Source organism: Balaenoptera acutorostrata, chromosome 18 (assembly GCF_949987535.1).
Source record: "Balaenoptera acutorostrata chromosome 18, mBalAcu1.1, whole genome shotgun sequence".
Taxonomy (NCBI): Eukaryota; Metazoa; Chordata; class Mammalia; order Artiodactyla; family Balaenopteridae; genus Balaenoptera; species Balaenoptera acutorostrata.
Window position 1 is genome coordinate 55274135 of NC_080081.1, and position 26913 is coordinate 55301047.

Consider the following 26913-nt stretch of genomic DNA (forward strand, 5'->3'; position numbering starts at 1 on the left):
AAGTATTATGCATTTAAAGAAAATGAGATAATTTTCATTTAATTATATAATTATATAATTTTCATATAACGGTCTATACCATTAGAAAGCAAAATGTGTAATTGCTAAAGATTATTATAATAACGGCATATTAATTAATTTGCTTTACAAATTGACTAATGTGGCTGACTGCCTCCCCAAGGGAGGAATCCCACAATAGGCATGGACTGCTGAAGGAGCAGAGACCAGAGACAATTCCTGAATGATGCTTTCAAAGAAGTTCTGGATCTCGGACTATATACTAGTCAGCTCCTCTCAATTAGGAAAACCTCCCAACAAAGCACATTTTCTCCCATAAAATACTGGCTAACACTGGGAGTCCCTACAACCTGCCAAGCCAGAACAGAACCTCCTTCTTCCAGATATGAAAGATGTATCTGCAGAATTCCAACCTTCTGGGCTCCATTCCCTCAGCTAATATCTTTGAACCCAAGTATCTATAGGTCACAGGGAGGACAAGGAACAAGAAGATAGTCAACATAAAAAGAGGCAAGGATTTTAATCTAGCCTGGATTTCTCTAACAGCAACTTAACCCTTATGGAGTCTTCTTTTAAAGGCTTTAAGCTTTTCCTCTTAAGGCCAGTGCTCACATTTCTGAGTTACTACAAAAAGCACTCTAGAGCACCTGAATAGATTTTTGACTAGTTTTTAATTCTAAAAGTAGGTGTCCTTTTCATTTTCATATCAAGATATACAAAACTTCATTAGGAGATTCAGAGTCTTCGTTAGGAAACTACTTCCCCTAATTATAATGAAAAATAAATCAATTAAATTTTAATTATATATTCTATTAAAAACAAGTGCTTAACTGACAAAGGATTAATCTCCAAAATTTACAAGCAGCTCATGCAGCTCAATATCAAAAAAAGACAACCCAATCCAAAAATGGGCAGAAGACCTAAATAGACATTTCTCCAAAGAAGATATACAGATTGCCAACAAACACATGAAAGAATGCTCAACATCACTAATTAGAGAAATGCAAATCAAAACTACAATGCGATATCATCTCTCACCGGTCAGAATGGTCATCATCAAAAAATCTACAAACAATAAATGCTGGAGAGGATGTGGAGAAAAGGGAACCCTCATACACTGTTGGTGGGAATGTAAACTGACACAGCCACTATGGAGAACAGTATGGAGGTTCCTTAGAAAACTAAAAATAGAACTACCATATATGACCCAGCAATCCCACTACTGGGCATATACCCTGAGAAAACCATAATTCAAAAAGAGTCATGTCAAATGGATAAAGAAGATGTGGTACGTATATACAATGGAATGTTAATCAGCCATAAAAAGGAACGAAATTGGGTCATTTGTAGAGATGTGGATGGATCTGGAGACTGTCATACAGAGTGAAGTAAGTCAGAAAGAGAAAAAAAATACCGTATGCTAACACATACATATGGAATCTAAAAAAAAAAAAAAAAGGTCATGAAGAACCTAGGGGCAAGACGGGAATAAACGCAGACCTACTGGAGAATGGACACGGGTAGGGGGAAGGGTTAGCTGGGACAAAGTGAGAGAGTGGTAGTGTATATATGTACATGTATACACTACCAAATGTAAAATAGATAGCTAGTGGGAAGCAGTCGCATAGCACAAGATCAGCTCGGTGCTTTGTGATCAGCTAGAAGGGTGGGATAGGGAGGGAGGGAGACGCAAGAGGGAAGAGATACGGTGATATATGTATATGTATAACTGATTCACTTTGTTATAAAGCAGAAACTAACACACCATTGTAAAGCAATTATACTCCAATAAAAACGTTAAAAAAATTTTTTAAAAAAGTGCTTAAAAGTCCAATTCCTCCATAATAGTTAAAACCAGAAAAGATAAATACCTCAAAAAGTCTAGCAAAATGATTAAAATAAGGCATTGTAACACTTGCTATTAAAAACTTAAGCCTCCTATTTAAAATCTTGTAGATTTACGGTATAGTAGAAAAGCATATTGCGGGACTTCCCTGGTGGTGCAGTGGTTGAGAATCTGCCTGCCAATGCAGGGGACACGGGTTTGAGCCCTGGTCCAGGAAGAGCCCACATGCCCTGGAGCAACTAAGCCTGTGCGCCACAACTACTGAGCCTGCGCTCTAGGGCCCACGAGCCACAACTACTGAGCCCACGTGCCACAACCACTGAAGCCCGTGCTTCTAGAGCCCGTGCTCTGCAACAAGAGAAGCCACTGCAATGAGAAGCCCGCGCACCGCAACTAAGACCCAACAACGAAGACCCAATGCAGCCAAAAATAAATAAATAAATAAATTTATTTAAAAAAAAAAAAAGAAGAAAAGCATATTGCTCCTCTGTCAAGGCTCTGAAATTCTATGAATTGAAGAAAATATCCTACTAAAACTAAATTTTTGAAAAAATCAGGCAAGTAAGGCACAGATAACTCCATAATTAATTACCATCTTCTAAACATTTATATAACTCTAAATGTTCATTTAAATAACTCTAAATGTTCATTTATATAAATAAGTTTTATAAATACTTAAAGTCTGCTGGGTAGATGAAAATGATAAAATTAGTATGTATAACTATTCAGTTGCCTATCAATTAAGAAAATAGAGTGAGAATTTCAAATCACTTCTTTGCCAAGCTTTTTATAATGAAAAATTTCAAACATATAGGAAATCATATTTATAATGAACTGAATGCATCAAGGGCCCAGCTTCAATACTTAACAGTCAATCTTCCTTAATCTATACTCCCTGGCCCAACACAGACACGGGATTATTTCAAAGTGAACCCCAGAGAGCCTATCATTCAATCGTAAATATTACAGTATATAGACAATACCATGATCACATCTTTTAAAAATCACTCTTTAAATCAGCTATCCACTTAATATTGAAATTTCTGTCTCAGATTTTTTTTTTTAATTTTATTTTATTATTTTTTTTTTATTTATTATTTATGGCTGTGTTGGGTCTTCGTTTCTGTGCAAGGGCTTTCTCTAGTTGTGGCAAGTGGGGACCACTCTTCATCGCGGTGCGCAGGCCTCTTACCATCGCGGCCTCTCTTGCTGCGGAGCACAGGCTCCAGACGCGCAGGCTCAGTAATCGTGGCTCACGGGCCTAGTTGCTCTGCGGCATGTGGGATCTTCCCAGACCAGGGCTCGAACCCGTGTCCCCTGCATTGGCAGGCAGACTCTCAACCACTGCGCCACCAGGGAAGCCCTCTGTCTCAGATTTTTTAAATCTGAAAAAGTTGGTTTGTTAACCAGATTTCAAAGTTCATGCATTACATTTGGTGGCATGTACCTTCCTTAGTATTTTTTTTTCTCATTTTTGTTGTTTATCTTAGGAGAAACAGGGTCATCTGTTTGTAGTTTCCCACATTCTAAATTTTGCTGATTATATATCTGTGGTGTCACTTACCATATCCCTCCCCCCGTGTATTTCCTGTAAACTGGAAGTTATATCTAGAAGACTGATTTGATTCACATCCAATTCTTTGGCAAGAATACTTCAAAGGTGATGCTGTGTGATTCAATGGGCCTTTTGAAGGTAGGTAGGTCTTCCTTCAGTACTGCAAGGATTGAGAAGCAGGTTCAGGTGTTGCCAGCCTGATCTATCCAGCATAAAATTCTCCATCAGCCTTTTACCTGATGGCTTTAGCAGTTACTGATGATAGTTACCTAGATGCACTATTTCATTAGGGATTTCAAAATGGTGATAATTCTAATCTTATCACTCCTCTAGCATTTACTAGCTAGAATTCTCTATAAGGAAGAACTTCATCATAAACTATCTGGTTACCCTGAGCCACGGTTCATACAATAAGGGCAAATTAAACACTTGGCTCTTTTTCCGTTATTTACTGATTTTCAGAATAATAAATGGGATCTTTCAAAAGTGACCACTGGGACTTCCCTGGTGGTCCAGTGGTTAAAACTCTATGCTCTCAATGCAGGGGGCCGAGGTTTGATCCCTGGTCGGGGAACTAGATCCCGCAAGCCCCAACTAAGAGCCTGCATGCCACAACTAAAGATCCTGCATGCCGCAACTAAAAGATCCCTCATACCGCAACTAAGACCCAGCACAGCCAAATAAATAAATAAGTAAATAAGTATTTAAGAAAAAAGAAGTGACCACTAAGTTTAAAAGATTTTTATTAGCTTTTGGTTTTATCTTTCTATTTTTAAATTTATTTATTTATTTTTGGCTGTGTTGGGTCTTCATTGCTGTGCGCGGGCTTTCTCTAGTTGTGGAGAGCAGGGGCTACTCTTTGCTGCGGTGTGCGGGCTTCTCATTGCTGTGGCTTCTCTTGCTGCAGAGCACGGGCTCTAGACGCGTGGGTTTCAGTAGTTGCAGCACGCGGGCTCAGTAGTTGTGGCTCACAGGCTCTAGAGCACAGGCTCAGTAGTTGTGGCTCACGGGCTCTAGAGCACAGGCTCAGTAGTTGTGGCACACGGGCTTAGCTGCTCCGTGGCATGTGGGATCTTCCCGGACCAGTGCTCGAACCTGTGTCCCCTGCATTGGCAGGTGGATTCTCAACCACTGTGCCACCAGGGAAGCCCATATCTTTCTATTTTTAAATGTAAGCAAACACATATATATCATTTATATTCTTTCCCCTATCTTCATTAATAGGCAACCATTCATGCTGTACTGCCCTTTGCTTTTTAAACTTCATATACACTAGAAATCATTCCACAACTATATATAGAAATCATGCTACCTTCTGAATTTCAAAAACGTAAGGCAAGTTAAATGTGGTTAATATCAGTAATCTAATTTGTAAAACTTCGTTTTTTCCACTTAGCTTCAGTGCTTAGGTCAGGAAATACAAAATAAATTGGTGGTTCCTACATGAAACAGGAATGAAAACCAAAACAAAGTACAACTAAGCTTTTAAAAATATAGAGAAAATGTTTGCCCTTCATTAAATGGATTACAAAAATTTCTTGTAAGCAACAATAAAACCCACAAGCCTTTTTTTTCTTCCAATTTTATTGAGATTATAATTGACATACAGCACTGTGTAAGTTTCAGGTGTACAGCATGATCTGACTTACACACATTGTGAAATGATCATCACAATAAGTTTAGTGAACACCCATCATCTCATACAGATATAAGATTAAAGAAACAAAAAAATTTTTCTTGTGATAAGAACTGAGGAATTACTCTTTTAACAACTTTTATATATAACATACAGCAGTGTTAATTATATTTATCATACTGTACTTTATATCCCTAGTACTTTTTTATCTTCTAACTGGATGTTTGTACCTTTTGACCACCTTCGTCCAATTCCCATTCTCCCCATCCCTGCCTCTGGTAACCACAAATCTGATCTCATTTTCTATGAGTTTGTTTATTTGTTTTCAAAGTACACCTGACCTACAACACTGTTAGTTCCTCAACACAGTGATGTGGTATTGCTATACGTATCAAAATGATCACCACGATAAGTCTAGTTAAGACACATCATCATACAAAGATATTACCTAGTTATTCACTGTATTCTCCACACTGTACATAGCAATATATATATTATTTTAAGTTGTTGATCACTTAATTTCAAATGCATTTTAACCCTGCATTTTTACTCCCCAACTCCACGTTTACTATTTCTGACATCATGTTTTACGTCTTTCTGTTTTGTGTATCCCTTAACTAACCACTGTGAATACAGATGGTTTTACGATGTTTGTCTTTTAACCTTCCTACTAGCTTTATACATGGCTGATTTACTACCTTTACTGTATATTTGCCTTTACCAATGAGATTTTTCCTTTCATAATTTTTCCTTTCATAATTTTCATATTTCTTGTTGTGGCCTTTTTTGGCTAGAGAAATCCCTTTAACGTTTCTTGTAAAGCTGGTTTGTTGGTGCTGAACTCTTTTAACTTTTGCTTGTCTATAAAACTTGATCTCTCCATCAAACCTGAATGAAAGCCTTGCTGGGTATTCTTGGTTGTAGGTTTTCCCCTTTCACCACTTTAAATATATTGAGCCACTCCCTTCTGGCCTGCAGGGTTTCTGCTAGAAAGCTCACAGCCTTATGCGAGTTCCTTTGTATGTAACTTGTTGCTTTTCCCTTGCTGCTTTTAAAATTCTCTCTTTAATTTTTGCCACTTTAATTACAATGTGTCTTGTTGTGGTCCTCTTTGGGTTGATCCTGTTTGGGACTCTGTGCTTCCTGGACATGGATGTCTGTGTCCTTTCCCAGGTCAGGAAAGTTTTCAGCTATTATGTATTCAAACACGTTCTCTGCCCCTTTCTCTCTCTCTTCTCCTCTGGAACCCCTATAATGCAAATACTAGTACACTTGATGTTGTCTCAGAGGTCTCTTAAACTGTCTCATTTCTTTCTATACTTTTTTCCTTTTTCTGTTCAACTTCAGTGATTTCCACTACTCTTGTCTCCCAGCTCACTGATCTTTCCTCTGTGTCATTTAGTCTACTGTTAATTCCTTCCAGTGTATTTTTCATTTCAGTTATTGTACTCTTCATCTGTTTGGTTGTTGTTTACATTTTCTAACTCTTTGTTAAAAACTTCTAACTTCTTGCTCTGTGCACCTATTCTTCTCCAGAGTTCCTTGAACATGTTTACGATCATCATCTTGAACTCTTTATAGGGCAGGCTGCCTATCTCCACTTCACTTAGTTCTTCCGGGGTTTTACCTTGTTCCTTCATTTGGAAGATATTCCTCTGTCGCTTCATTTTATCTAACTCGCTCTTTTTATTTCTATGTATTTGGTAGGTTGGTTACATTTCCTGACCTTGGAGAAGTGGCCTTCTGTAGGTGCCGTCCTATGCATCCCAGCAGTGGTCTCCCCTCTGGTCACCAGAGCTATGTGTTCTGGGGTGCTCCCTAGTGGACCGCGTGGGTCCTTCTGTTGTGATAGGCTAACTATTGTGGATGGTCTGGTAGGTGTGACTGGCCTGTGGTCCAGTTGTTTGCCAGGTCCTGCCTTGCACGGAGGCTGCCAGGGACCACAGGTGGTCCCAGGGCTAGTGCTGGCTGACAAGTGGGCAGAGCCAGGTTCTAGAGTGGGTAGTTGTGGGGCTCAGGATCCCCAGATCTAGTGTCAGCCTGCTGGTGGGCAGGGCCAGTTCCTGACATGGCTGGCCGTGGGGTCCAGGGTGTCCAAAAGCCGCTGTTGGCCCACCTGTGAGTGGGGCTGGATCCCGAATAGCTGGCTGAGGGGTCCAAAGGGGTCCATCTCCTTTAATAATTTCAATTTTAGACTCAAGACTGGTAATGAAAGGATCTCCACATAGATGAAGCTCATAGTCAAATGCTTTTCATAAATTTTTAACAGCACAGCCTTGTTTCAAAGGAAATGTTATATAAAACCCCAACATATAAACAGATAAAAGTAATACTTCATCATTATACATTTTAAAGGTTAAAATTTATATCAAACTTGATATGAGATAAAGAAATGATAAAAATGAAAGTGTTCTGATGAACATGAAAATTTGAAATCAGGGGTTATCGATGACAGCTGCCATCTAATATAACCCTCAAGTCCATAAAAATAGTTTGACCTTTTTATTGAAAATTTCAAACAGAATCAAAATTATGGGACATAGTATAATGAATTCTCACATATCCATTCTCAGCATCAGTCATTATCAAAACATAGTCAATCTTCTTTCATCCACACTCCACTTACTGCCCATGGTCCCCTCACACACACCCTGACCCCCAGGATTATTCTGAAGGAATCCATGACACTGTATTTTATCTCTAAGTATTTGAGCATATGTATCTAAAAGATAAAGAATCTAACACAATGCTATTATCATGCCTAAAAATGTTAACAATATTCCTTATCATCTGAAGTGCTACCTAGGTCTCAAAATTGCAGTTTATAAACTGTCCTATCCCCATCACCATCTTCCCTCTAGTTTCTCAAAAGCACAGTACTCTCCCCTCCCCCACTCTGGACTAAGGAGGGCTATAAGATCCTTTCATTTCTCATGACATGACTCGAACAAGTACAGAAGAGTTAAACAAAGGCTTGGGTTGGAAGTTAAGAAAGGCAAGAGAGAAGAAACATGCAAATAGCAAATCTGATTTTCAAGACGTGGCTTATTTTCTGGATCCATTCCATACCAGTTCTGTTTTCCAGGAAGGAAGGAGCTTGTCTGCATCTCGTCATCAGCTATCTTCAAGTCTAAGCCCAAAAGAGTGAAGCACTGGAAGGAAGAAATAATTCCTTCTCCTAAAGATCCAAGATCTGCTTTCCTAGTCTCCATTTCTTCTTTGAGGACCAGTATCTTCCTTGGTGACTAAAACCAGGAATAAACACTCCTTCAGGGGAGACCCTGGTTCCCAACCCACAGAGAGTGTAGCCTTACCCTAAGGCATCAAGAAAGTAGGTCAGAACACACTGTGGTGAAAACCCCATTAGCTACACAACACATACATGCATAGTGGTGGTCATTCTATTATACAAAACACGAAGTACACAGTCAGTGATGAGTTGAAACCTCTAATCTGATTAATCCAATTGTCTTATTGATAAGCGAGAAACAAATCTAGATTTATCAAAAACTTTCTTTGGGTTGCTCTGAACAAAAATGTGAATATATGAGAACATGCTTTGTAAAAGAATAAGAGGACAGTACAAAAACTAAGTGTTGTTCATCAACATTATCAATGACTCAGTCACTTGGTACATGACATAGGCAAGTCATTTAACTTCTCTAATTTCAGTTTTCTTTTTCTGCTGTGAAAATTAAATGAGTACTTTTAAAAAAATCTACTATGTTAATATGATACAATGATAAGAAGACAATGCCATTTTGGAGGTGTTGTTGCCCAAAATGGATTATCTCATTCCAATCATGAGAAAATATCACAGAAATAAAACTGAGGGGCATTCTACAGTGTCTGACCAGTACTCCTCAAAAGCATCAGGTTATGAGAGACAAGGAAAGACAGAGGAACTGTCATAGACTGGAAGCGACTAGGAAAAAATACCAACTAATTGCAATGTGAGACTCAAGATAGGATCCTGGAACAGAAAAAGGATGTTAGCGTGAAATGCGTGGAATAAAGTCCAGGTTTAGTTGATAATACTGTGACTAATGTTAATTTCTGGTTTTTAATTTAAGAATAAATATTCAGAGCTTCCCTGGTGGCACAGTGGTTAAGAATCTGCCTGCCAATGCAGGGGACACGGGTTCAAGCCCTGGTCTGGGAAGATCCCACATGCAGTGTAGCAACTAAGCCCGTGCGCCACAACTACTGAGCCTGCATGCCACAACTACTGAAGCCTGCGCACCTAGAGCCTGTGCTCCGCAACGATAAGCCTGCACACCACAACGAAGAGTAGCCCCTACTCGCGAGAAAGCCCACATGCAGCAACGAAGACCCAATGCAGCCATAAATAAATAAATAAATAAATAAAACTTTAAAAAAATAATAATAAATATTTAAATAATCTTTGCTTCTAAATAATTAACTTTCTCAAACACCTCCAACATCTCTGGCCAAGATATATGAATGTAAATGTATAAAATTACAAATGCATGCACCAGTTTCTAAAACTGATGGAAAAAAGCACCACCTCAACACTTAACATTCAGTTTGAAATACCCTACTAGTTCTGACTGAACAAATCTTTAAACCTCGGCACCTTATCCTACATTTGGGTCACGGCCTCCTATTTTGCTTCCTGCGGCAGTAGTAACAAAAGAATATTCCTATCTTTTGCCCTGTAAACAACCTCTCATTGTTATCAGGAGTACAGAGCTAGGCACACAAACAGTGCTCAGTGAAGACTTGGTGAACCGAGTTGGTTTGGTTCCTCTTACACACCTTCTATTTCGTCACGTTCATCTCTGTCCATTTAGGAAAGAAGAAGGAGGAGATAAGTGAGCACTACAAAGCACAGGCAGATGAGAAAGAAAATATCATTTCCTTCTTCCCACAGGGCTCTAGCTTCTGCCGGTAACGGAGTTACTCAAAACCGAGTCAAGAACTTTTTATATCCCCCAAATCACAGGGCTAACCCACTGACTAAAACTATGCTGAAGGAAGGTGCTGTCAGAGGCACACACACCTGTAAGGGTGATGTCGTCGTCATCCTCATCGATGATTTCCTCTTCGGCGACATCCAAGGAGCTCTCGGTGATCATGTCATTGGGCTCCTCCACACAGGCTAGACCCGCGTAGCTATTGAGAATGTCAGCACCAGGAACGTGTTCCACGATGACGGCAGGAAAAATAGCTGGATCACCAAGCTGGGAGGGGTGAAGGAAAAAAAGGATTAACAAAGTTTTGCTTTTGTTAAATACAACCCAAATTATTTTATACAATTTAGTTTTCACATCATCAGCTACTTGTATATTGACAAGCTTTCTAGGATACAGAGAATATATACCTACTAAGACCAAATAAAACTTTCATTACCAATTTTGGGTCTTAACAGCCAAGTTTTCATTGGGAAGTTCCATAAAAGTATGTTTTTAAAGCTCATTAAATTAAAAAAACTAGTATCATTAATGCATAAGAAGTGGCATACAAATGAAATATACAATTAAATAAAATCTCAGCAAAAGTTTCTTTGACAGAAAAAAATCTATGAGCTTAATAAATATTACACTGTCACTTGGCACACAGGCCATGTTTAACAAATAACTGCTTTTGATTCAAATGGGAAAATTAACCTTCACTTTCTATCTGGTAATAAGATCAGGGAAGTAGAGAACTGGAAGAACTCTAGTCTAGCCATCTCATTTTACAGATGAGGAAACTGAGGCAGAGAGGATTTTTAACATCCTACTCAAAAATCAGTTAATTAGTCACGAAAAAATTCAATGTTAAAAGTGAAAGCCAAATAAAAAAATGTTTTGAATGTAGCTAAGTATACATGAATCATAATACTATATAATAAGGGCTATCTATAAAAGAATTACTTTTTAAATATAGTAAAAATGCTGACATTTATTAACTTGTTTTATATTGCTCTACTTGTAATATGGTAAGGGTTCTGTTCATTTGTTACACTTTCATAGTAACGTTTCTCTGCAAATCATCATCCCCTAAACCACTAATATACACTAAACAGTCTATTGATGAAAAAAAATCGATTAAGACGTCATTACATTTCTCTCTTTTACTTTAAAAATTAAAAAACTTCACTTTAAAAAGTTGTAAAAGTAGTACAAAGAATTCTCCTAACAACCTTCATCCACATTCCCCAAATTTTAACACTGAATCATGTCTATCGTCCTCTTTCTATATTATCATTTCTATATCTATAGTTTTTCTGACCTATTTGAAAGTGGTAGACATACTGCTCCTTTAACCCTAAATACTTAAGTATATATTTTCTAAATATATGACCATTATCTTATACAAAGATGGCACAATTATCAAAACCAGGCAAGTAACACTGATACAGTACTATTAATCTATAGACCTTATTCAAATTTCTCCAACTGTCTCATTAATGTCTTTTTTTTTTAAAAATGGGGAAAAAAAATTGAGATCAGGATCCTAAGTTTCATTTAGTAAATATCATGTTTCTTCATGACAACTCCTTTAATCTAGAACAATTTCTTCTCCTTTAATCTGGAGCAGTTCTTCAGTTTTTCTTTGTCTTTCATGCTCTTGACACTTTGGAAGAATACAGGCCATTTGTTTCATAAAATGTCCCCCAATTTGGGTTTTTGTCATATTAACTCATCATTAGATTCAGTCTGCATTTTTGGTTAGAATAAAAAAAAGTAATCTTGTGTCCTTTCAAATACATCTTATCAGGAGGTCAAAAATACCTTTTTGCCCCATTACTAGTGATATTAACTTTGATCATTCAGTTAGGGTGGGGTCTACCAGGCTTCTCTACTGTAAAGTTACTATTTTTCCTTTTGTAATTAATAAGTATCTTACGGGAAGATAGCTCATGTAAATATCCTGTTTCTTAAAATATATATATATTGAAAATATTATTTATGATTTCATTATAACTAAGCAGCCTCAATCTTTTAAAATTAATATGTTTGCAGCAGTGCACAGAAGTTAAATATTACTTCTTATCATAAGAATTTAATTACCTAAATTAAATATATGGTATCATAGGTACTAAACAGATACTATCTGTGCCTTCAAGAATGTTATGTTCTGAAATTTATAGATAACATTAATACTAAAACATATTTGGATTGCTTTATTTTAAAATGTTTCTTCCTATTTCACAAAAGAGGAAAGTTAGACAGAAGGAACTGGCTCTCCAAATCATACGTTTTAAAACAGGAAGAGGCTCAAACATTACAATGTAAAACACACACAGGGAGGCACTAGAGAGAATATCATATAGAGTAGCCAAAGTACAGTCATTGCCTTGCCCTTCTCTTTTTTGAGAGTGAACGCTGCACATGCAACCCAACTTAGCATGAGCACATGCCTGTTAACAGCACTTCTCCTCTTCTCTCCTAAGAGCTAAACTTAAGCTCCTCGTCGTCTGACAGGGCTGAGCCCAGAGTTTAGTTAATTCTCATGATTTCATTTTATGCCGCAACAACTCCATGTACCAGGTAAGGACAGGGCTTATCATTTCTATCCATCGGCAGATAAAGAATTAGGTTAAGAAATTTACCCAAGATCACCACTAAGTCAGAGACAGAGGCAGGTCGATGCAATTCACAGGAGAAGCCCTCAAATGAAAGCGAAGTATTTCTCCCTACCCACATCTATTTGGCTCCTTAAGTTTGGGTAGTGAGTGTTTAGAGTGTGGCTATTACGAGGGATATCTCCAAAATTTTTTCTGAATCTATAAAGTTCCCAAGTTTCAAAGAACTACAGATATGTGTTACTACTTTCTGCCTTGTCCTATTCTCTTACTCTGTAACTGGATTGGAGCTGATGACTCTAGTCTCCAGATGTACAGGTGTTAGAACACCCTGTCATATACCACTATAATCAATGCTACATCTACCTCAGTGCCCCTCTCCAGAAGCAACCACTGTTGCCAATTTCTTTGTTCCCTAACAGAGGCAGTCTGTGTATAATCAAGCATATTCTAATTTGCGTTAAACAATCATTTTTAATTTCAGTTCAAATTTTATAATAATTTTAAAACTGTTTAAGACAAATTTCAAACACACAAAAAGTAGAGAGAAAAAATTAAGTTTCCACAGAAGCAAAAGGTTACTTAAGAATAAAAAGGGACATATGGTTGTGTGATTTAGAGAGTGGCAACCTGTAGTAAAGAAGACAGTGAACCAGGAGACCCAAGGCCTTCTCCAATCCTACTATCATGATCTTATCTTCCTCACTTTAAATTAAAGAAGAGCACCAGTTGATCCCAAGGGCACTTCCAGGTTTTAAGATGTATTTTAAAGGTATGGATTTGAAAACTGCCTGTTGATAACATTACAGTAGAAGAGATTACTCATTCTTATGGACTAAACCAGGGGGAGGGGAGTCGCATGCACAAGTGGTCACATACCTTCTGGCTTTGCTACTGCTGTTAGCTAAATATTATTAGCACCAGGCATTCTGATCATTGCTTCACATGGATTACCACCTTAGTTCATCATCACAAAATCCAGTTAAGGAGACACATAAGATTATCTGTTTTATACATGGGGAAATGAAGTCTCAAGGAGAAAGGAAATAATCTACTGTAAGTGGAAGACTTTTTTTAAAAATATTTATTTATTACTTATTTGGTTGCGTTGGGTCTTAGTTGCAGCAGCCGGGCTCCTTAGTTGTGGCTCAAGGGCTCCTTAGTTGTAGCTTGCCAGCTCCTTAGTTGTGGCATATGGGCTCCTTAGTTGCAGCTTGCCAGCTCCTTAGTCGTGGCATGTGAACTCTTAGTTGCATGACGCGTGTGGGATCTAGTTCCCAGACCAGGGATCGAACCCAGGCCCCCTGCATTGGGAGCTCGGAGTCCTAACCACTGCACCACCAGGAAAGTCCCCGGAAGACTCTTAAATTGACTCCAGAGTCCACGGTCTTTACCTGTTCCTTATTATAGCCAGCCTTAAACACGGTGCCATTTGGTTTGGGGATTGGGTTTTGTTTTTGTGTTTTTTGGCATATTAGCTCTGTTTAGAAAAACAGCATAGGCAAGGAGCTGTGTTTGCGGTGTGACTTTCAATATTATCTTTTTTCAGGGCTTCTCCGATCCAAATCTATTATAAACTATCTTGAAGGCACAGCCAGTCCCTCTTGGTCCCCAGGGACTTCCCAGGATCACTCCCAATTTAGCCATACTGTCTTCTCCTTCTAGATATTTGCTCCTCTCGTGAAAAACATAGGCTACTCTTTTCCAGTCCACTGAGATATATATTCAAAGTTGTTCATCTCTAATTTCTCCAGGGTGCTATTAATTCACATACAATAAACAGACCAACTCTGAATCTTAGGTAACAAGCCTGAATCTGTATATACAAAATAGATCTAGGAAACCCCTCTCAGGTGACTGGAAAGAATCTCTCCCTCTATTACCATAAACAGAAGGAAAACACACACTCCAGAAACTCCAGCTGCTGATCTGGGCTCCTGCCTTATAAACTGATTGACTAAACTGACTGACTAGTAACTGAATCATCAGGAACCTAAAAACTTCATAACCACACATTCTAACATTCCATATAAAGAAATGGACCCTAGCCTCTTAAATGAAAAAACTGGCAAAATTTCAAATGCTGAATTTTCCTAGATTTAAATTTTTTTTAATAAATAAAATATTGGGGCTTGTATTAGTTTGCTAGAGCTGCTGTAACAAAGCACCACAGGCTAGGTGGCTAAAACAACAGACACGTATTCTCTGTCAATTCTAGAGGCTACATGTCTGAAATCAAGGTGTCAGGAGGGTTAGTTCCTTCTGAGGGCTTTGAGGGAAGGATCTGCTCCAGGCCTCTCTCCTTGGCTTGTAAATGGCCCTCATCATGTTCACATGGTGTTCTCCCTGTATATGTGTGTGTGCAAGTTTTCTCTTCTTATAAAGACACTAATCTTACTGGATCAGGGGCCTACCCTATTCCAGTATAACCTCACGTTAACTAATTACATCCACAATGACCCTATTTCCAAATAAGGTCACATTCTGAGATATCAGGGGTTAGTACTGCAACATATGTGTTTGGGGGGTGGAAGGCAATTCAGCCCTTAACAGGACTCCATTTTATTTAGCTTTAAATCTCTCATTTGACAGCTAGCTCCCTTTACCCTAAATAACCTCTACAGCTTATGGCAATAAAGATATATATATATATATATATATATATATATATATATATATATATATTCTTGTTACTATTCATAAATTAAGGTTAGACATTATTCTTCAAGTTTCTTTGCTAAAGACCATCAAACTTTATCCACCTAGTTTTTCTACATCATTTTGACCAGACTCCTTCCCAAGATTTATTTAAAAAGAGAGTTTCAGGAAGGTCAGAGCTAGTCATAAAATGGCCACATTTCTAATAGTTAGCAATAAGATCTGTTACCTCCTTTTAAGAAATGAGGGAGTCAACACTTCACTGATGCCTGAACAAAAATATTACATTTCATTTGGCTGGCTACTTAAAAAAAATTTTTCTCCAAATCTTCTAAATCAGCTCTAAACCCTCTCTTCATTTAAATAATTAGATTAAATAAGCATCGCCTCTTCAGTACCTTTTATTTGAATCAGGGAATCTCAGTAAACTACCAATGGTTATCAACCCTGACTATATACTGGGAAACATCTAAAAATATCAGTACCTGACCCTATATGGGATCAAACAAATCAGAATATCTAAGGATGTAACCAGAGCATGTTATTAAAGCTCCTCAGGTGATTCCATGAGTATGTAGGGGATCAGAACCACTGCTCTAAAGAATTACAAGATTCTAAACTGCATTCCCTAAATTGAGTCAACTCTGATTATTTATGCCAATGTCTGAGATACTAGTAATCCAAAGAGACAAACAGTTATATTATTATGTTACGAGATCTTCTGCTATTTGGCACTTGCAGATTATTTTCCCATTTGCTTTTGGAATAGAACTAAAATCAATCACAAATGATGGGTGAGAAGAGAGAGGGAACACTTCTTCGAATTAAAATCTGTTAAAGATCAGAGTTATTAAAGCCTCTACTTCCATAGCAAATTAAACTGTAGTGAAAAACTGACTTTTGACTGTTTTGTAACTTTAGTGAAGGTGTTAACAGCTCTGGACAGAAAAACATGTATACCAGTTTCCCTTTCTATTAATTTCAGGTAAATTTATGACATGTGATGAAAGCAAAATAAACAATTTTTTTTTAGCAGCAGTAATAAAAATCAAACCAAGTGTTAGCAGGAAAGAGAAACAATTCCCCAAATTTCAACATTGTCCACTATGTAGTTGCCATTTGTGGCTGATGATATATGTGGAAACACCATCAAGTTAAAAGAGAAGGAAAGTGACCAATCTGTAAGCAGTACAATATGTTACTACCCTGAGTAGGCTTGCTTGTTTCCTCAGTATACCATGATCCAAAGCCCTAGGCAGATACTTAAGAAACTATGGATCATTATTCCAACTCTATTAAGTAAGTTTATTCAACAAGTTTTGGGATATAAAAAAGCAAAAGAACTTTCAAATAACTTGTTTGCCAACCTTCTCCAATAGCAGAGCTCAATCTGGTCCACGCTGTTGTGAAACATCCTGCCGATCCCCTACGAAACAGCTTAAAATGAAGTATCTATCAAATGTTTTCCTAAACGAAAAGCTGGTTAAAAACAGTCTTTAAAAATTTCCCTAAAAAGAAAAAAAAAAAAAAAATTTCCCCAATGGAAGGACTTCCCTGGTGGTCCAGTGGTTAAGACTCCGTGCTTCCACTGCAGGGGGCCCGGTTCGATTCCTGGTCCCCTGGTTGGGGAACTAAAATCCCGAATGCCCTGCAGCGGGTGCGGCCAGAAGAAAAAAGAAAAGCAAAAATTCCCCAATGGAGATAATCCTCTTTAAAGATAGGATGCTAAATGAGCACCTTTCCAGTAGTTTATACCATCTCTCTGCCTCCGGTCAAGGCGATACCAGGAGTGGGGTACGGGAGATACCTTCAGTATCTCCCATTCCAAAAAACATGCAAACTACGCACAGCGCACCTGTAAAAACTTATCTTGTGCCCTCTCTTCCGATCAGAATGCTGTCCCGAAGCCTCATCCTATGAAGACACTGCTTTGAAATGACTTCCTCCACCTTTGATTTAAAAAACAAAAACCCGACCCCTTACTCTATCAGGACGCAACCTGATAATATTTACCATGCAGCAAATGCACCAGAAATACACATGGTGAAAACAGGATATAACAGTAACTACTCAGGCCCTAGAGTCAGAATGACCCTATTTAAGGCCAGACTGCACACCGTGCCCTGGGTGCTTGAACTCAGGTAAGTTATTCAGTCTCTCTAGGATTTAGTTTTTGTGTCCATCTAAAATACGAATAATAATATCTTCTAGAGTTGTTGTAAAAATTCAATAACATGTAAATACATCACTTATACTGCATGGCATATAGCAAGCATTCAATGAAATTTTTTGATGATCAAAATCCTTCAATATTTGATTTAGATAAAAATAAACACTCTTAAAACTTGACTTACTATATATATGTGTGTGTGTATATATATATATATATATATATATATATATATATACACAAACACACAAATCAAATCATCACATTGTACACAACTTAAACAATGTTATATGTAATAAAGCTGGGGGGGCAGGACTTGGCTTACTACAATCTTACATTGACAGGCATGGTTTTTTGTTTTGTGTTGTTTTTTTAATTTGGCTTCACCACTTGGCATGTGGGATCTTACTTCCCTGACCAGGGATCGAACCCATGCCCTCCGCATTGGAAGCACGGAGTCTTAACCACTGGACCGCCAGGGAAGTCCCTTTTGTTTTGTTTTTAGTAAGAAGAGTCCTTTCAGAAAACTGGTGCATGAAACATAACCATCTACTCCCAGCAACAACCATTCGGCTTCAACTAAAAGCAAAAGCTGGATACATATGTGTGTTCACTTTGCGAAAATTTATCAAACTGTACACTTATGATTTGTGCATCTTTGTGTTTATGCTATATTTCAATAAAAAGCTTAAAAAGCAGAGGTCCATATGATGGGAGAAAAAGAACCTGAAAATGCCTTCAACCACTATAGTTCTAGTTCTCTCAGCTCTGAGCACTATTCTCAGGTAGAAGTGAAAGCAGAGCAGTTAGGGGGAGGAGACTGGGACCAAGTCAAATACTAGGATGGTCTTCCTTCATCCCCTCCTACGAACCATAATAAAATTAAAGAAAATCTCTAGACACAGCACATCTAGGTGGATGTACACGCACAAAATTAGGTGACTGGTGAACGAAATGAGTCAAAATTAAAATCCTTTATACAAGTTCCCATGGTACATTTTAAAAAAATTATTTTGGGGAATAGATTTATATATGAACATATTTATATTCCAAGAGTATAAAACATTACTGTCCCCCTTTCTATATAGTTCCCCATCCCCAATAGCTACCACTGTTACCAATTTCCAAAGTGCATTTTAAATGATTTCAGGAATTAATGTATTACGTAAAACAAGCCAGGTTTGTATAGCTGGTCTCTGGGACCCAGCACTAAGTTCTTGTGAAGGATTCTTCACAGCCAGATTCTTGGCATACTTTGAAAATCTGTCATTAAAACAGCTTCATTATCTGCAAATGAGAATACTTCTGTTGATTGACTCAAGCTCTCTTTATAGGAGCTTATCCCTTCTAGTCTTATTTTAAAAGAAAATGAAAAGCAGTTTTAGCAATCAGGTAGAAAAGTCTTAAGGAGCTGCACTGCACGTTACCCAACACACTGGTCTAACTTATAAACAGTTTACCCGACTGAAAGTATAGTACATGAATCTAATTTAAAAAATTTTTAATATGTAAATGTATTTGGGAGAAAATAAAAATCCTATTGTATTTATCACAATTGTAATCCCTATAAAAGGCTATTTACTTAATATTCTTCTAGATTCTCTCTTTCACTCAAAGTTCCTTTTATCTCTTATATCTCTCCTAGCATAATAGTTAAGATTTTGGACTTTCTCAAGTCAAAGACTCAACTCCAATGCAGGTGCTGCCACTTTACAGTTGTGTTTCTGGGCAATACTCATTCCTTCATTCAAACCTCTCTTGAGATTCCTCTTTACAAAGACTTCCCTTATTCATAAAATGGGGAAAACAGTCGCCATACTGTACCAGGGTTTATTGTGAGAATCAAAAGAGAGAATGCACATCACCTACAGGACTTGGTAAAGCTAAGAGACAATAAATACTACCTCATATAGTTAAACAAAATATCCATCTTGGAATTAGCCTGTTGTTCATGTGTGTATGCATATATTGTGCCAGTTTTTGGCATCAGTGTTATACTGGCTCTGTAAAATTGAATTAGGGAACTTCCCTCTCTGAACTGAAACTGTTTAAATGATTCACTAAAGTTTAAGATAACTCACCCACGAAACTCTTTGGGCCTACCAATTTTATGCTTATGGAGATTGTTCCCTGACAATTTCCTCAGGTTTTTGTTGTTGTTACTAGTACATTTTCATTTTAAACAAAACACCAAATATTGATTACTAACATTCCGAAAACTTAAAAATACTTCAATGCACTAGCTCAAGCAGTATATAAAATCCCTACACAGTTCTGCATCATCTCTTAACAGAAATATAAACAAACAAATCAAGTTCTGTCAAAAAAATTAATGAGGAAATAAATAGATAATAGGACAAACCATCTACTAACTGATATTCTAAAAGAATGTTATTAAAATAGGACGGGACTTCCCTGGTAGCGCAGTGGTTAAGAACCTGCCTGCCAATGCAGGGGACACAGGTTCGAGCCCTGGGCCGGGAAGATCCCACATGCTGCGGAGCAACTAAGCCCATGTGCCACAACTACTGAAGCCCGCACCCCTAGAGCCCGTGCTCCACAAGAGAAGCCCCCACAATGAGAAGCCCGTGCACCGCAACGAAGAGTAGCCCCCTCTCGCTGCAACTAGAGAAAGCCCCCGTGCAGAAACAAAGACCCAAAGCAGTCATAAATAAATAAATAAAATTTTTTTTTAAAAAAACGAATAGGAATCTAGATACCTTTAGTAAATAAGCCAGGTTATTTTGAACAATACTCTGGGTACCTCTGTAACCCTGCCTTAGCAATCTATTACAGGATTCTAATATAGTGCTTCTAGTTACCCAGTAATAAATTCAAGATAATAGTCTACTACAGAAAATAGAAAGAACACTGTATCGCAGGTTGAATTGTGAGAATCAAAGCGCACGTGGAGAAGACTCTGTAAACTATAAACGGCTCTACAAAATGTTAGGCAGTGTTATTTTTACACTTTACTCAACAATACAGCAGGTAATGTTTTCTAGGCACAGAGGTTAACATCCAAAGCAGCATCAAGGCACAAAATTTTAATACATGCTTCTATCAGTCCCCTCAGTTCTCCAATATCCTTGGTTTTCATGCATTACATACCTTTTATACCATGATGTAGATAAATATTACATGACAGCCAGTGGCTTTGTATAAGGGAAAAATGATTCAAATTCCTGGTAATTAACATAGTCAAAGTCCTTCCTTAATCTGATTAAAAAGGAACTCATTACAATGTTGTATCCTCCAGTCTCTGTTTTTGAGAGCTCCTCACTAAACAATAAAACAGAATAAAGTAAAAATAAAACGATATTCTTAATGTGGCGGCGGCGGTGGTGGTGGTGATGATGAAAGCAGTTACTACGTCAAGCACTTCACATGGCTTATGCCAGTTAACCCACAACACTGTGCTGTTGTTTTGTTGCCACTGGTCAGCCAGAGGCAGAGCTGAAATCTGAACCCAGGCAAGCTGACTCCAGAGTCCACAAGTACAGGATCCTACAGATAAATTATAGTCATAATGAAAGTTTCATCTCAGCTAAAGTGTGGGTTTAAGAATATATATATATTTTTTTTTCTTAATGTACACTGTGTTAAGAGCTACAGCTGAAAATTTTTGTTTTATTTCTGTTGACTCCAGTAGAGATGAGTGTTTCTGAAGAAGCCTTTTCTCTTGCACAGCACCATGAAAAACAGAAAGGTCTAAGTAAAATGGCCTTTTCTCCAGACTTCCCCAAGATAATGTCTGAAATTCCACTGTAAACCCCTGTGGAGTTGATCTAGCTAAGTCTAATCTCATTTTAGGTCTTTCATGACAATTGGCCTTCTTTAGTCTTTGCCCAGAGTTTTCTTTTTTCAGTCAGGATAAATTACAACTTGGCCATGCATCTCAAAAAAGTAAAATAATCACTGAAAACAATCTTAGTTTTTTTACTAGAGTGCCCACTTTAAAAGCTTAATATATTGGTGGGTGGGTGGGTGGGTGGGTGGGTGTGTGTGTGTGTGTGTGGCTAGCTAAGTATGAACAGAATCAATTACGAGGTTAAAAAAAAAAAGGTAAATTTTAGGAGGTGTAGTAAATTTTAACCAGGTTTAAATGTTTACTTGCAAACTAACTAGGCAACATCACAACAATCAGTACCAGACTGATAAATGTTTTAAACATGCAGATTCTGTATAACTCAAAGAATTTAAGTAAAATCATAATTAAAGAGGTAATTCCTACTTCTAAAACATGAACTTTGACAAGAATCTTATATATGCACAACTCGTAGAATAAAATGAGCCAGGGCATTCGTGAATAGAGGCAGTTTAGCTACAACAAAGCCTTTTCCAGAATGAAAAGTCACACTAGATGATCATAGACAATGACAGAAATTAGAGTCACTCCAAAAAACTGAACTCCAGATCAAACTACATCAAAATAAACTTAACATGCTACAATGTTAAAGGAGAGTGCTCCCCTACAGAATGAATCTCCCAGATTTTTAAAATCCTGAATGAAAAGTTTATTGGCTTATTCTAGAAACAAGTCAGTCATTCTCAAGTATCAAAGAAAAAATAGGAAAACATTAAAAAAAAAAAAAGGGTGAATGTATTTGTCTAACTGCCAACCAAGTCATAAAAATTGCCTTCATTACCTCACTTATCCAAAACAACTGAGTGATACTGAGTACACAGTGAAACACTACAAACTTTAATGCCTTTTCTTGATTTACCTCAGGTCATTAATACAGCAACTGCCACATTTATTGACTACTTCCTTTGTGCTGCGCTCTTGCTAAATGTTTTACATAAACATTGACTGCTCATAACCTTGGGAAGTAACTTTCACTTTTGGTGGAGGAAAACTAGAGAATGGACTTGAGGATACGGGGAGGGGGAAGGGTAAGATGTGACAGGGTGAGAGAGTGGCATGGACATATATGCACTACCAAACGTAAAATAGATAGCTAGTGGGAAGCAACCGCATAGCACAGGGAGATCAGCTCTGTGCTTTGTGACCACCTAGAGGGGTGGGATGGGGAGGGTGGGATGGAGGGAGATGCAAGAGGGAAGAGATATGGGAACATATGTGTATGTATAACTGATTCACTTTGTTATAAAGCAGAAGCTAACACACCATTGTAAAGCAATTATACTCCAATAAAGATGTTAAAAAAAAAAAAAAAAAAGCTCAGTGAAATTTAAAATCTTGTCTGAAATCATACAGCTACAGCTAGTAAGCGGTGGAGCCTCGTCCCCAAGCTGATACTCTTGATGCTACATCACAAAGACTCTTAATTGACAAGAGGTGGGAACAGATGAAACAGATAAGCTCACAAACGTATCACCAGTCATTACAATTCTTCTTTCCAAGAAAAGAATTGCCTAATATTGAGAATTTTGGTTATAACCATGTTAAAAAAAAAATCCTGCCTGTATTCTAACTTATTTAATATTAGGCATATTAGATTTATGAACATTATTAAGGGTATCACTTTGTTAAATTCACACTTTAACAAACCATTAACAATCAGTTTTTTTTTCTTTTAATTTATTAGTTTTCTTTTCATTTCACTAAATCAAAGGACATTATCTTCATCAGTATTCTCTAAATAGTACTGAAGGTGACCATGGCTTTAAAAACAGGAAAGGCCAGTAACACAGTAACACTACCTGTACATATAGTGGCTTATCCTTTACGTGTTAAGTGAAATAGAAAGGGGGCAAAAAATGTCAAGATTACATAGCTAAACTGAGATACATCAAAGAGGTACTAATTTCCTTACTTACTCAGCAAGGTTGCTCTAGGTGACGGAGTACTATCTGGGAGAACAGAGACTGCTAAGTCTATCCTCAAAAAAAACTAACCAACAAACCTCACTGAAAAAATAGCTTCTTCTGAAAGGTATACAGAGTGGACAAATACAATGTGGTATTATCCATACAATGGAACATTATTCAATAACAAAAAGGAGGTACTTGTTCATGCTACAACCCTGAAAACCCTCTACTAAGTGAAAGAAGTCAGTCATAGGAGATCACATATTGTATGCCACTTATAAGAAATGTCCAGAATAGTCAAATCCATAGAGACAAAAAGTAGATTAGTGGTTGCTAACGGCTAGGAGTGGGGGAAAGAATAGGGCACAACTGCTAATGAGTAGAGGTTTCTTTTTGGGATAATTAAAATGTTTGAAAGCTGATTATGGCGATGGATGCACAACTCCGTTTATATACTAAATGTGTAATGAATTACACATTTTAAATAGGTGAGTTGTATGGCATATAAATTATATCTCAATTAAACTGTTATTTAGGAAATTCCCTGGCGGTCCAGTGGTTAGGACTTGGCATTTTCACTGCTGAGAGCCCAGGTTCAATCCCTGGTCGGGGAACTAAGATCCCGAGTGCGGTGCGGCCAAAAAAAATAAAAAATAAAGAGCAAAAACGAAACAAAACAAACTGTTGTTTCAAAAAAAGAAATACACAGGTTTATCAGGCACGAAGACTGTCAACCTGTAACTACACTAACAAATTAACTAGAATGAATAACATTTTCTTTTTGCTAACATAACAAATGCAAAGTATAATAAGTCTTCCACATTTAAAACTACTTTTTTACCACTTACACGTATTCGTGGCTGGAATTATCCACATATAGTTGTTTAAGGCGCAAGCTGGTTGCAGTTCCCAGCTTTAGCATTTACAGGCAAGTTGCTCCCCTTCTCTGAACCTCACGTTACTCTTCTGCAAAGTGAGAATTAGAATACCTATTTCATCAGATTGTTGTAAGAATTAACTAGGACAATCCCTGTAAAGCACAAAGTACGCAGAACAAAATGCTAAGTAAACATCGGTTACTAAAATTCAGCACTGAATGTTTCTGGAGCCAGACCAGTCCATGTCCTACCCTATGCAATGATCTCACCCATATTCATTTTTAAGACGTTGTCATGGAGCCTCTGTGTGATGGCTGGGGGACACTTAGAGGAAGACTCTGCAAAAGAGAGTGATAATAAGTTCCTGCTCCCCTCACCAACTCTTCTTTCTTAACAACCATCAGCTTCCTTGCTGCTGGTAGTTGGCAGGGAGATAAGCCAGGCCAAACTCTAGGCCACAGGCAGGGTTGGCCCTTCACATAACCTGAAGAGGGCCTTAGGCCTTATGCAAAGTCAGACTTTTCCCGAAGATAATAAGGCTTGTAATGGGGGCTCTATGGCATAACTCCTTCGATGAAGGCTTTTCCAAAAGTACAGAAAAGAAACAAGCAATCTCTGTATGTTAGTTTCACAGATGGTCAAACTTTTAATGGGTCTGATAAATCTGACCTGGCAAGATTAAGAATGCGGACAACAGGAACAGACAGACTGGTCAATATAATCTGGAACTGTATGTAAATAACAGAGGATCTACCATGTCCACGCACAGGTTAGTAGCATCACTCCAACTTCCTGTCTCCACAACACTGGTGCTGTTACACACAGAATACTGTCAACACGTTCCTTCTACTCTAAGGTACACTAACTCCCTGGCCTAACAGAATTTTACCATTTCAGCTAAAAAACGGCAGGTTGATGTGATCTATATTTTTCTCAGTCTACAAAATACAACCTTGTTCTCAAGATACAACCATGTCAAAAACTCCCTCTCTACAACTTGAACGAGTCTCCCAAGAAACATGAAAACTCTAAATGGATATTTACTTATTGATAATTTCAATAACAAATTTTAAGTTATTTGAGGTAGTTTTCACTAAACACATTTAACACAATAGTTCCAAATACATTTTCAAGAAAAAAACTCCATGAATATTTGTTTCTGGTCTTGGAATTGTGGTGACATGCCACACTGCCCATGCACTAAGTGAGAATGTGGACACATAGGTCCCAGAAAAAAAAAGTACTGTAGTCAAGAGAGTTGTGGGGCAGGATATCACCTCTCATTCAAAGGCCTTCTGATGGAATGGGAGAAAATATTTGCAAATGAAGCAACTGACAAAGGATTAATCTCCAAAATTTACAAGCAGCACATGCAGCTCAATATCAAAAAACAAACAAACAACCCAATCCAAAAATGGGCAGAAGACCTAAATAGACATTTCTCCAAAGAAGATATACAGATTGCCAACAAACATGAAAAAATGCTCAACATCATTAATCATTAGAGAAATGCAAGTCAAAACTACAATGTGGTATCACCTCACACCAGTCAGAATGGGCATCATCAAAAAATCTACAAACAATAAATGCTGGAGAGGGTGTGGAGAAAAGGGGACCCTCTTGCACTGTTGGTGGGAATGTAAATTGATACAGCCACTACGGAGAACAGTACGGAGGTTCCTTAAAAAACTAAAAACAGAACTAACTACCATATGACCCAGCAATCCCACTACTGGGCATATATCCTGAGAAAACTATAATTCAGAAAGAGTCATGTACCAAAATGTTCATTGCAGCTCTATTTACAATAGCCAGGTCATGGAAGCAACCTAAGTGTCCATCGACAGATGAATGGATAAAGAAGATGTGGCACATATATACAATGGAATATTACTCAGCCATAAAAAGAAACGAAATTGAGTTATTTGTAGTGAGGTGGATGGACCTAGAGGCTGTCATACAGAGTGAAGTAAGTCAGAAAGAGAAAAACAAATACCGTATGCTAACACATATATATGGGGGAAAAAAAAAAAGTGGTCATGAAGAACCTAGGGGCAAGACGGGAATAAAGACGCAGACCTACTAGAGAATGGACTTAAGGACACGGGGAGGGGGAAGGGTAAGCTGGGACGCAGTGAGAGAGTGGCATGGACATATACACACTACCAAATGTAAAATCGATAGCTAGTGAGAAGCAGCCGCACAGCACAGGGAGATCGGCTCAGTGCTTTGTGACCACCTGGAGGGGTGGGATAGGAAGGGTGGGAGGGAGGGAGACGCAAGAGGGAGGAGATATAGGGATATATGTATATGTATAGCTGTTTCACTTTGTTATAAAGCAGAAACTAACACCCCTTTGTAAAGCAATTATACTCCAATAAAGATGTTAAAAAAACAAAAGAAAACAAACCAAAAAACAAGGCCTTCTGATGTAATAAGGGCCATAACTGAACAGATATAGATCCCACACCATTTTACCAACAAAATTAAGAGAAGGAAGAAAATCTTTAAGAGGATTCAACCAATAAATATATTATAAATTATGTTAAAGGCATGGGGAATATTAAGGGGGGAGGCAACCCTTTCTTCAAGTAGTTTAGCACTTATCTTGGAAGTTAATAATGTATACATAAAAACTTAACATGGCAAATGTATGATAATGACATTAAGTCATGTAGGAATAACAGGATAAAGTTGTTAATTCCTGAAGGGATGATTTTAGGATAAGTTCCTGGAATAAGTAGGTTTTGTCCTAAAATCCTGAAAGATGATTAGAACTTAAACAGGTAACAGGTATGAATGTGGAAGATCAAACAGTAGGGAAGCAGAAAACCATTTGGGAA

The 26913-nt window shown here is 37.7% G+C and overlaps 1 protein-coding gene across 6 annotated transcripts in view; it reads right to left on the reverse strand.

Moving 5' to 3' along the window:
• The window catches only part of ELF1 (E74 like ETS transcription factor 1), a 107674-nt gene that overhangs the window by 21209 nt on the left and 59552 nt on the right, over positions 1–26913 (reverse strand). For all 6 annotated transcript variants that reach the window (XM_057532782.1, XM_057532784.1, XM_007186780.2 and 3 more), the window contains one exon: positions 10079–10259. In XM_057532782.1, the coding sequence (XP_057388765.1) occupies positions 10079–10259 (181 nt within the window). The remainder of the gene's footprint in view (positions 1–10078; positions 10260–26913) is intronic.